The following is a 13,301-nucleotide window of genomic DNA, read 5'->3' on the forward strand; positions in this document are numbered from 1 at the left end:
AATGTGTGCTAACTGGCCCTTTTTAGCAAAGGTGTGGTCAAAGATTTAGGTCAGGAAATGAGTATGAGGCTTGTGGTGTCTTTTCCATCTATTTTCATTAATTATGCGCATTTAAAGAAAAGTACCATCACCTTCATTTCCCTTAAATTTTCAAAATCATCTCATCTTCCATACCCTCAGTGTATCTTTATGATTATCTAATTCTCAACATTTCTTATATCATTCTCTTTTCATTTCTACATGCTTTTTCATAGATCAACATGTCATAATACGTGAGTTATGATCATGTAAATCAATGCATTACATTACATGTATTATGAGTACACCCTTTGATGCATCACAATACTTGTATCATAATTACATTCCTTAAGCTGTTATGACTCATATATTATAATCACACATCTCATAATTGCACAATCATGTCACATTATTCACTTCTATACATAATACTCTTTCTTCATCCAAGAACATTTAATCATTCTTCAACAATACTATAAATCTATCAATTTCAACATATCTCAGTCATCATACAACATCCATATTTATCATATCACCTAATACAAAAAGATCATCAATCAATTTCATACCACACAGATCAACGCAATGTACCGAAAGTCGAGCACCTCTGGACTCAGACCAGACGTACAATTTAATATACATATTTTTTCGGTTTTAATAAAGTTACCTATCTTAAAGTTCAATATATTCTAATACATATATTATTTAAAGTTCAGTATATTCTAATACATATATTATGTAAAACAATAATTTGACATCACTTGTACATACCTAAATAATAGTAAAATCTTAAAACTCCTCCAAAACTTAGTTACTCAGTTTTTACTATAAAATTTTGTCTAGATAATTTCTGAAATAAGTTATCAGTTTTTCATGCCTAAATTTCATTTCTTAGTACTAAAATCTTAAGAAACACTAGAGTTCTATTACCCAGAACGAGAATACTGGAGTTAGGATTCAAAACGGAGTTTTCTCTCCAAAAATCCCTTTTTAACACTAGTTTCAAGGAAATCTTGTAACTTTTCTATTTAGAAACAAGTAGTTTCAGTATTATAAGTTAAATTACATAAATAAGACTTAGAGTTTGGGATCAACTCTTCGTACCTAGAAATGAGTCTCTCAGATCAAGTTTTTCTAGATATCCAAGGGAAAGGTACAACGTCCCAATGGAGGATATCATCTTAAGGTTATGTTTTCTTTGAGTATCACAAAGCATAAAACTTTAGATTAAGAGAAAACTAAGAAATAGGAATGAAGTTGGAGAACTAGACTCTAAAAAACTTACTTGGATCTAAATGGAATAGACATTCGAGCTTGAACCTGAAAGAGATTTGGGGTTCGAGAATGTTTTTTCTGAGAAGAGAATATGAGAGAACAAAAAGAAACGTGGAAGGAAAGTTGTATGATGAAAAATGAACATTTTAAGGACTAAGGTTTCTTAAATACCCTTCCAAACTCGTGCATTCTCGCTTGAGCGAGCCAATTCTTGCTTGAGTGAGCCTAACTTTCACTTGGGTGAGAAAACCAGACAATAGAACTACTTAATTTCTTCTATTCTCGCCTGAGCGAGCAACACCTTACCTAGACAAGAGACATTATCGCTTGAGCGAGAATAGGTCTAGAGAGTTCCCTATTTTTTGTGCGACTCCTTGTCTGAGCAAGCTGCTTCTCACCTGAGTGAGACCCCTTGTCGCTTGAATGAGAGGATAGTTAAAGCAACTTTATCCTATCTTGCTTGAGCGAGATTCATCTTGCTTGAGTAAGAATGCTAGAAAATACCTTCTTTTAAAAAACTCTATTTCACTTGAGCGAGAAGGCAACAAAACTAGGGTTGATACACCAAAGCAATCATAAAACTCAAGAACAAATCAAGCTTTATTAAAAAACTCACCAAAACATAAAACTTTGGTTGCATTTGATGCAATGTATACTAGGGCTTTTCTAGCATCTGAAGTTAGGATGACTTCTCTTTCTACAATGCTGACAAAAAGGATTATGAAGACCAATTTTTGTCTCCTAGAAGAGATTACCACCAAACAAAAGATATATAGAAATAAAATAGTAAGATTGTTTTAACAGAAAAATGGAAAATTTTGAAAAAAAAAAAAAAACCTTAGTTCCTGGAAATGAAAGTCCTGAACTATGCAGATTTATACCTAGCACCCACAGCAAACTTTAAGCATAAGAAGGAAAAAATTCAAAAAACTTGTCCTCATATGAAATCCTAAACGGAAAGAAGTGGACCAATATAAATACATAAGTAAGAGATCTGGAGAAAGGGAGAGCAATGAGAGTAAAACTTTTAGAAGGCAAGAGTAAAACTTTTAGAGGAAGAGATCTAAAAAGAGAGGACAATATTTTGAGGAGAGAGCTTTTGAAGATTCGGATAAGAAAGAGCAGAAGAATACAAAAAATGGGTAGAGCATAACAAGGAAGAACAAGCCAAGAAAAAAGCAAAAATCAAAGGAAATACCATACCTGTCGTTAATCATTGCTTGGATCATTTTGTCATCCTTCCTTATTATATTCTCAAGGTTAGCACCATTTCTTTTGTTCTATGTTTTGAAACTGATTCACAAAGTAAAAATAAATGAGAGATAAGTGTACTAGTGTTGAATCACATTTTCTATTTTTCTTTTTTTAATTATTTAATATTATTTTATTAATTTTATAAGTTAGATTTGATTTAGCGTGAGAATAACTCTAAAACTCGAGCATAGCCTTCACACTAGCACTGCGCTGCAGATCTGTCCCTATGTCTATTGCTTTAGTCATTTCACATTTACCTTTTCAATTGTATATTTACTTTCAATTGTACATCTCTTACAATATGACATTTTGACAGTATTTTTTCTAGTTTTGTTCAGTGACTTAAGACTTTATGTCGCTAGTACCTTTTCTTTTTTATTTTATATATATATATATATTCTTATTTTAGTAACATTTATAACTATAAGTAAACAAAACATTATTTATGTTTCAATATTTTTTTTAAGTTTATTTTATTTAATTTTTTCACTTTTACTAGTAAATATAATAGTGATAATATTAAAAATAGTGACAGTAATTTAAAATAAAGACAAATAGACTTCTTGAGAATATTATTGTTATTATTAAAAAAATAATATTAATTTTTATTTTTAAGGTAAAAATAAATAAATAAATTTGTGCTTTAGATAATGGTAGTGACTAGTGATTAAGTGAGTAAAGAAAAATAAAAAAATTATCCGTGCATAATATTCATTTTGTCGTTATTATTGATATTACTGTCTTTGTTATTATTTTATTATTATATGAGATTACTATAAATCAATTGTTTTATTATTTTATGATTGATAAATTAATTTTATTCATAACAATATAATAAATAAATACATAGAATAATTACAATGATTTACAATGTATATATGTAACACCTCTGTCATTATGTGTTGTAAATCATTAAAACCTATGTGTATTTATATTACCTTGGTCTCATACAAAATATTAATATTAAAAAATTAATTAATGTTGATTTTAGTAATCAAATTATTTTTTATATTTCTTCCTTTAATTATCAAACAAATAATTTATTAAGTAAAATAAAAATCAAATTACTATATTAAATGCAATGATTGCATCATCAGTAGCTCCATTAATCTTGAAAATATTACAGATCTCCAGAAAATTAGCGATGTGAGCGTTTGGGTCTTCATCTTGCAACTCATCAAATTGAACAAACTGCTGAACCATCTGAATAACATTGGGCTTTATTTCAAAATTTCCTTGCACATCCGGACGAACAATGCTAGACTCTGTCCCCGTTAATGATGGACGAGCATAATCGGACATGGTCCTTGGTTGATCTTCGTTGTTTGCCATTCCTTCCATGTGGGTTTGTGCGTTTTCCCTCTATACTAGCAGTCGCCTCTCTTTCCGAATTTTTCGCAAAGTTCTTTCGATCTCTGGGTCAAATTCAAATAGTTCTTCAGATAGTGCAGTAGAACGGGTTTTGATCATACACTAGAAAAATCAGCTCCTAAAACGAATGAAAGCAAAATAGTTAAGTTAATTCAAGACTAAAGAAATAAATAAAATTAGTAAATATGTAATAAAGGGAATCCTAATTAAACAGTCCCCGGCAACGGCGCCAAAAACTTGGTGTGTAAAAATCGAATTACTGGGCAAGTGTACCCGTTGTCGAAGTAATATTATTAAAATTTAAATTAAAGTACCAAATGTTGTATCCACAGGGACTGTTATTAAGAAACTTTTCCTTAATTGCGTAATTGTTAATAAATATGAAAAATAAACCTTGTTGATGAAATTGCTAAAAGTAAAAGAATAATAAATTAAAAGGAACAGATATTCTAGTGAAAATAAATTATAGAAAATTATGACTAAAGGTATTCAATGTAAAAAGGCAAGTATCTAGACTGTAAATCCCCTAAGTGTCCAAATAACTGAAATTCTTCTTCAACTACTTAGTTCCAAACCCTTATCGCTGCAGGAAATTCCAAATTAAATCAATACCTTTCTCAAGGATAATGATTCCTAACCCTCAGTTGATTAATCGGAATCTCTTCCTTAATTAATACCCCTAGGTTGCATTAAGTTCATTATGAATTCCATAATTAGGGTTAATCCTAATACAGAAAACTCACGTCTTTCTATCTCTAGAAATACATTCAAGTCTTTTTAATTGAGCAATGTTAATTTCATGCAGGAATTTTACTCAAATTCAAACAAGAAAACAAGATAGAGAAAATTGATACTACTCAATTAAACCCAAGAGAAAGGAACATAAAATAGCATTAGAAGAATTCCATAAAATTTAGTCAATTAGGATTCATTACGTCTAGATACTCAAAGGAAAGTTAGAACCTAAACATCTTGAAATTAAAATTACAAAAGAGATGAATTAAAACGCTTGATCCTATCCTCCTGCCGTCTTTGAGTCTTTCGTCTCAAAAAAACTGCCCTCTCAGGTTTGAGTTTAGTTCTCCTTTTATAGGAATTATCCTAGGGTTAATTTTCTCGCAAAAGTTAAATTTCTGACGCGCGTAAAAGTACACGGCCATGTACTTGGCCGTGTACATCTCTGTTTTCTAATAGACGCCCTTCAAAGCTTTCCATAAAAGTACACGCTCATGTACACGGCCATGTATCTGGCCGTGTACATCTCTGATTTTGATGATACACTTCAATTGACGCGACCAGTGAGATACACGCTCATATACACGGGCATGTACTTGCTCGTGTATATCTCTGGCTTTTTTGTGTGTTTCAATTCCCAATATCTTTTAAAGCTTTCACTTCTTGATCTTTTTTCCTGAAATATGAATAAAATGAAATTAATAATAGTAAATTTTCTCAATGAATAGCTTAAAACTCTCAATTATCATTCATGAATTACAATGTATGATCAAGTATAGAAAGCATTTATCAAATACATTACATAGCTTATCATAAATCCTTAAATCTCTCCTTTAAATACGTATTCCTAGTGCACTATGATCACAGAAATATGATGCCTTCAGCAATAGGTAAATAGTCATTGACTAACCCATGCATACAAATACAACGCATACAATTTTGAGTCCCTTAGCAAAGATATAGTCAGGAGTCTAACCAGGAAACAAGTGTGAGGTTATGAGACGCATTCGCTCTCAGAAAGAGTATGTACACATACACAAATGTCACTCACCATCTTATGTTTCTCTTAGATTTTCCATCATCTCTGAACTCTATACCCCAGTGTATTATGTAACTATCCACACTAGATTCATCCAGTACTTTATATTTATCCCATATTCACTTCATTTTCTAATCAGACAATCTTGCTTAATAAAGCACTTCCAAACTAAGTCCTTTCCACTCACAGCACAGAAATATAATTTTCAAATATGTATTGTTAATACAATATAGCCATTTCTAGCGAATATATACCATAGTACATTCAATAATTTCAATATGCATAATCATTTTCATACATCTTATACTGAGTTCTCATCATGTATTTCATATCAGCAAAACATGATTACTCAAACAAAATAATCAAACACTTATATTATCAGCTTTTTCTTACAAGTACTATTATTCAAACATATATTCTCATGCAATAATCACATAATAATGCTCCATGAACACAAAATATACACTTTCGTAAATGATAATATAGAGCTCTCCTTATCTCGCGATGAATATTTGGAGAGAGATTGATGAAAACTCTTACTCAGCAATAGAAGTTTTCTTAGATATCACAAGATACCTTAAGAAATGAAAAACAAGAGAAATTAACAGAAAAAATAGAGTTAAACCTAGAGAAATTTACTTGGAGTCGTTTAGATTCGACGTCCAAGTTCAAATTCTAGAAGTGATCAGAGTTTGATGAGGTTTTATCTAAGAGGAGAGAGTGAAAGTTTAGAGAAAATTTGAGAGAAAACATAAGGTTTGGAGTGAAATAAATTTTCATACTGAAAATCTCTTAAATACCCCTCAACCTCGTGCGCTCTCGCTTGAGCAAGGTGATTCTCGCCTGAGTGAGACATATCTTGCCTTGGCGAGAACACCAGACAGTGGTCTTCCCAAACATTTTCTGATATTCTCGTTTGAGCGAGATCATTCTTGCTTGAGTGAGACAATATTTAGAGAGCTGCACATTTTTTCTGTAATTCCTCGCTTGAGCGAGATTTCTGCTTGCCTGAACAAGAGGACAGTTGGGTGAAGTCTATCTTGTTGTCTCACTTGAGCGAGACTTATCTCGGTTGAGCAAGATTGCTCTGAAAACATATGGTTTTAGGCACTCAGTCTCACTTGTTCAAAACCTGCCTCTCCTGAACGAGACCCCCTACACCAGAACTCTAATAAATACTATTACAATCAATTTAAAACATATCCCAACACTATCCAATATTAGAACAATTTATCAAACAATAGATACATAAAAAGAGGATGTTACACTTTCTCATCTTCCTATTTACTTTCTTTGTTAGAACTCTTTCCTTGCTCAAAGTTTCTCCCTTGAACCTTCTTTTTGTTTTCTTTGTAACCATGATTAAGTTTTGATTTGACTTGTAACAACCTTCAATCACACCTTCCTTTCTTCCTTCTTTCCTCATGAGTCTCATTTGTCCTTTGGTTAGTAAAGCATATAACACTTCTGCCAAAGTAATAATCCATTAATTCCTCTTTGGAATCTTTCAAAGAGAAAATAGTGGATTTACTTTCGCTATTTGTGACTCTTTCATCCACTGCATCTCAAACTCTTTAATCAAATCTAACCCTTGAATCCTTCTTACTTTCTCATTTCTTTCATTCTCTTGCTTAAGAAAAGCCTCTTTTCTTTGTCCATACAAAAATTGGCAGTGTCATGGCTATGTTATCAAATTATATTTTTTTCTCAATGTATGGGTTTGGATATCTGATGGCAAGGTCTCTAAAAAATAAATAAAACTTCTATTATCAACTCTTAAAATTAAAAAAAATTAAATTAGAAGGCTACTAAAATAAAAGTTAAAACCCTTATTTTTATTCATTCTAACAATTTTGAAATACAAGAAAATTATAATTGAAAATTAATTATAATTTTACCTATTAATCTAAAAATAAATCAAAAGTAAAATTAGCAATAATTTTTTAACAATTCATTAAATATTGATAATAGAGATACTAATATAGATTCTTAGCAATTTTTTATTTTTCTAATTTTTTGGATTATCTAAACGGATGACTTAATTAATTAGCAGTCACATCGACTGGGTGAGTCTAATTTTTTAAATAATAATTATTGTCAACATTGTATCAAAATTGATGATTATGTAATTGGAAAATTGTGGGAAATAATTCTAGCCAAGGGTGACGTGTCCCATAGGTGACGATTATTGATATTAAAATTAGCATAACAAGTGGGGCAGAAATTATTGATTTGTTAACGTAAGAATGATAATAATTCACTTGACTCATTCTACTTATTTTGACTGAATCGTTCTGCAAGTGGTGAAATTTTGAATTTTGTGAGTTCTTGATGTAACGTAAGGAAAGTAAGAAGAGTCAGTCGAACTAAATTGGAATTTTGATTACTGTTATGCCATCATTTGGAATCAAAACACATATGGATTACTAGCTGTAGCAATATGTAGCAGTATGGAATCAAAATTTCCATGCAATGTGTAGCACCAATAGAATGATCACACTTGCTTTATTCATACTAAGTGGCAACACTAAAGTTTCAAATTTAGGAAACTTCTCGTTCATCATCCCAAAGATCATCAAGAAGTGGCTTGGTTGGTCCTTTGATCAGCCTCTCTTGATAGATTTCACTTATTTTCTTGTAATCATCCTCAGTCAATGACCAATCAAAAATGCCCAAGTTTTGCTTCATCCTCTCCTTGTCGTAGCTCTTAACCACAAAAGTTAACCCTTGTTCATATATCCATCGAAGACAAATCTGTAAAATTTTGAGAGATTAAGTATCTAAGCATGGAAGTAAAAACAGTACCTCAAAACAATAACAAGTAAAAACTAGATTTAAATTATTGCTACTTAGAGATTCATACATACCTGAGCTACAGTCTTGCCATGAGTATCTGCCAATTCTTTGAGCACATCATTGTCCATCACAAAATTAGTACCCCTACTGGCACCCTTCCTCAAGGGTGAGAAAGCAGTTATGGTAATACCCTTTGCTTTGCAGAAATCTCTAAGCTTCTCTTGTTGCCATCCAAGGTTGACTTCTACCTATTAGAATGAAGGTTTACTTCAATCAATGATTTCATTCATATTGAGCAAATATATTCAAATAAATTAATGATTAACTTAATTGTTAATTACTTGATTCACTGCAGGAGGGATGGTAGCAAAATCTAGCAATTTTTCAAGCTTCTTGATGGAGAAGTTGCTGACTCCAATTGCTTTGGTGAGGCCAAGTCTTTGGCATTCCTCCATGGATCCCCACACACCTTTCATGTCAAATTCCACTATCTCTGATACCTCAATGGGGTATACAACTTTTCCTGGCTTAGTAGCAATGGGCCAGTGGATTAAAAAGAGATCCAAGTATTCCAGTTGAAGCGTCCTGCATGGATCAACATGGACAACAAATCAACACCAACATAGCCAAACCACTTGCGAAAAACTTTTTTTTAACTTGTTAGAAAAGTTTGATCTATTATTGATCTAAATTGAGATGTGAAAATTGAATCATCACCTGAGAGATTTTTGCAGAGCAGGAACAATGGTTTCAGGATGGTTATCAGTGACCCACAATTTGGACGTGATGAAGAGGTCATCCCTGGATGCAATTAGTCCAAGCTTAAGTGCTGCTGCTATGGCTTCTCCTACAGACTGCTCCACACCATATGCAGAAGCAGCATCAAAATGCCTGTAACCCTGTTTGATAGCCTCAAGGACTGCATCTTTTGTGGTAACTGTGCTGGTTGCTTCCGGCGCCGTGCCGAGACCCATCACCGGCATCTTCCTCTGCCCATAAGAGGAGTGGAGAACAACTTCAGGGACTGTGGTGGCAGCCATCTTTACTTCGGATTAGGTAAGAGTGCAAAACTAGCTTTAGTTACCTTGTTTTGGTGAAGGTGGCCTTAGCTCCATTTTATAACAGGATTTGAGCAATAAAAAATACCCATTTGTGTTAGGTGAGATATTAGTAGTGCTTCCTTGACTATCTACTCCGTGGTAGCTGCTCTTGGCATTGGAAGATGATTTGATTTTGTGCAGCCCTTAAGAGAACGTGGTTTTGACTTTAGGTCTTGTTGTTTTTCGTTTGCATGAGAATCACAAACAATCCAAAGAAAAACAATTACACAAAGTAGAATTCAGCAAAAGGGTTGCTTCTTCTTGATCTTGTCACTGTGATTCACTCATGCTTAAAGCCCCATAATGCAATTAACCACTGTGAACTGTAAAAACTAAACTTAGTCTCCATAGACACGTTGGCTGTGCTTTGACATTCACATTCAAGAAGTGAAAATGAGTTACTTTGAATAGACTTTTTAACATGTTTTAATAAAAAAAAATGAAGTAAAGTAAATTGAATTTCTAACTTCTGCAAAAGTTAGAAGAGAGAATTTTCACAAAAGTTAAGATATAGAAAATAATTTTAATTTATAAAAAAATAATTTTATTTTTATTTTTTTTTCTTTTGTTGAGTTTATCCAAATTGAGGTTATATGGCCAATAAGAAAGATTTCTGATGCCATCAGAGAAACACGGAATTCTTATGCGACGAGTCTTCTTCGCATAGTAGCAATACAAAAGAAACAAATTGCAATATATTAAATACCATTTAAATTGTTATTATATTACTTTTTTTTAATTGCATGTATTTTTTTATTAAGAACAATTATGTATAAGTTGAATAAGATTATTATCAGAGTAAAATTGCATTATTTTTTAAAAAAATCTATAAACTGAATATAATAAAATTATTTTTTAGACTTTTTCTTACGTGAATAAGAAAACATGACCAAACGCAATTTGTTTCTTTCATTTATATTAATTAATTAAATAAAAATAATAATTTTAAAAAATTGAATAAATTATATTGATAAATTTAACATATTAATTAAATAGTGGGGTGAAAAAGGCCGTAACAGAAGACATTTATAATATAGCGAATGGTTCCATGCTACTACATGCTATACACTGGTTTAACATTTATAATATTTTGTTCACAAATAAATAAATAAAAAAGAAGAAAAAAGAGGCATTTATAGTATATTATATCTTTGAACTAATCATTTCATCATTTGACTACAACCACTCTTTTTGTCCCATTGGCCAATAAATATGACACTAAATTGTAATATTCACATTCAATCTCAACTTTAGGCATAAAAAAGGAAACAGGCTTAAGAATAAAAAAAATTAAGAAAAAAAGAGGAGTAAAGATTTATAATTTTTTTTGTCTATTTATGATTAAATAAATATTTCTTTCTTTTTTTAAAACAATTAATTTTTAAGTAAAGCTTAAAGAATTATTTAAAAAGGAAATTAGAAAAAAAAAGGAAAAGGGAAGATAATTTTAAAAAAAATATATATATATATTTAAAATAAAAATATAAATTGATATATTAATATAAAATTAATATATTGACTATGTATTTATTATCATAAATTATATATAATTATTTTAATTTAAAATTTAAAAATATAACCTCTCTTTAATCTTCCTTCAAAAATTTTTCAAAAAACTATTTATTTGAGAGTTAATTTTTTTAAAAAAAGAAAATAAAAAAATTATTTGATCATAATTTTTTAGAAATCAAATATTTTATTTTTCACTCTCTAATCTTTTTAACAAATTAAAAGTAAATTTTGGTGTAAGAGGTAACACAGAATTTAATGCCAATAATACATAAAAACATCACTATCAACTAATGATTTTATATAAACAAGTAGATAAAAGTTTAGGAATTAAACCAAAGTGGCACATAGATGAATGTAAAATTTATGTAGGCTTCATACATACCCTGTTTTCATAATATTCAAGTATCTCCCGTCTTCGTTTTAAAGGAAACCCTTAATTAAAATTTTATTTTCTTTTACTTGATTATTTTTTTTTCTAAAATTTGCAAACTTTGTTATAATTATATTTCAGCATTTTTCATAGGACTATAAAAATTCAATAATTTTTATGGAAAGTATAAAATTATATTTTTCATATTTTTTATTTTAAATTTCATAAATTTATTAATGACTCATGTTTTATTAAAAAAAATTCATTTATATATTACTTGATCTCTTGCATTCTAACCTAATTTCAACTTATTTTTTTATATTTTTATTATAATTTAATAAAAATATACAAATTTTTTTATTATATATGTTAAATAGAGAAATAAAAAGAATATAGATATAATGTTTAACATCATAAGAAAATTATTTATTTCTGTAATGATTTATTTCGCTAAAATTTTGAAATTTATAAATAAAAGTGAATAAAATAAAATTATCTACCTTATTACACCCTTTTAATTTCTTTAAATGAGACTTAAATTATATAATATTTTATTATATATTTATATTTTGTAAACAAGTGACTATTATATACTCTCTTTTATAATTCTTTGCATGTATATTTTTAAATTTAAAATCGATTAACAATTATGTGTAAATTACATTTTTTCTTGCTGCAATTGTTTTAATTTTTATATTTATTTTTTTAATTTCATTCTAAATTTTGAAAATTAAAATTATTATTTAACTTTCTTGTATTATCTTATATAAACTTTTCAAAAAAATTTTGTGAATATCTAATTTTTGAGAGGTTCCTTTCACACCCTATTTTAATAAAACTCTTAAAATGCTAAAGTTAATAAAGATAACATACATTCACAAGTTTGAACCCTATCCTTATGTCTTCTGCCTTAACACTGCTAAACATTCATATCCAGTCCAAGATATAGCATATTGCAGCAATTAGTGGAAAAGGAATCTCTACTCCTAATAGATTATAAACAATAATGGGAAGTACATAAAGATTATCTATCTCTTCAAGCATTTACATAACATTGCCCATGAATATGATAGTTTGATTAACTAAGTTAATTAAATGTCCATTTGCATGTCTCAAAACTAAATACCATGCAAAAAATTACATCACCACCATTGTTTATTTTTCTCTCACTTAATTTATACAAAAAAACACAGAAATAAGAAAGTGTTATATTTTCATAAACCATTTCATAAGAAAAATAATCAACTAGAGAGTATATACAAGCAATTCAATAACTCAATAGTCACATTGTAAACAAGTTTTATGTATTTGTTTCTTGTTATTTTTCATTGAGTAATTAATTATTCTATTATTATTTTAAATTTTATGGTTGAGCAATTGAAAATTACATATTTACAAACAATGTCTCACAAGGTACATCAATCTTCAAATGATCAATCATTAAAGTACACAATAATTAAATTATTGTGATCACTTCTAATAATACATACTCCAGTCAATTTTAGTTAGCCAAAATACTTACATAATTTATTAAGAGTGACATAAGTTAATATTATGCTTAATCTATTGTCTGATATGTGTATTTAGTTTGTTTCTTAACAAGATTTCGCATTAGGAAGTTGTCTTACAATTTATACAACATTTCTGCTAAGAATTTATGTATTATCATTTTAAAAAATTAATAATAATAATAATGTGTCTAAAAAAAATTATAAACTTTATTTTGTTATTTTTGTCATCATGTTATTTATTTAAAATACCAATTACAATGTTTAAATTATGCCCCGATGAAGTTTATCTGCGCAAAATTACATCATTGTGCTAAACTAAC

General features: G+C 29.4%; 1 protein-coding gene across 1 annotated transcript; it reads right to left on the bottom strand.

The window, feature by feature from the left end:
- Positions 1 to 8,056: 8,056 nt before the first annotated feature.
- LOC113856140 (NAD(P)H-dependent 6'-deoxychalcone synthase-like) lies at positions 8,057 to 9,625 on the bottom strand. The gene is made up of 4 exons (XM_027487830.1): positions 9,206 to 9,625; positions 8,830 to 9,073; positions 8,560 to 8,736; positions 8,057 to 8,446 (listed from the first exon to the last, which is right to left on the bottom strand). Exons 1-4 carry the CDS (start codon positions 9,526 to 9,528, stop codon positions 8,234 to 8,236), a joined length of 957 nt encoding a protein of 318 aa, XP_027343631.1. The 5' UTR covers positions 9,529 to 9,625; the 3' UTR covers positions 8,057 to 8,233.
- Between the last annotated feature and the right edge of the window lie 3,676 nt (positions 9,626 to 13,301).

Source organism: Abrus precatorius, unplaced genomic scaffold (genome assembly GCF_003935025.1).
Source record: "Abrus precatorius isolate BTA unplaced genomic scaffold, Abrus_2018 Scaffold1, whole genome shotgun sequence".
Lineage (NCBI taxonomy): Eukaryota > Viridiplantae > Streptophyta > Magnoliopsida > Fabales > Fabaceae > Abrus > Abrus precatorius.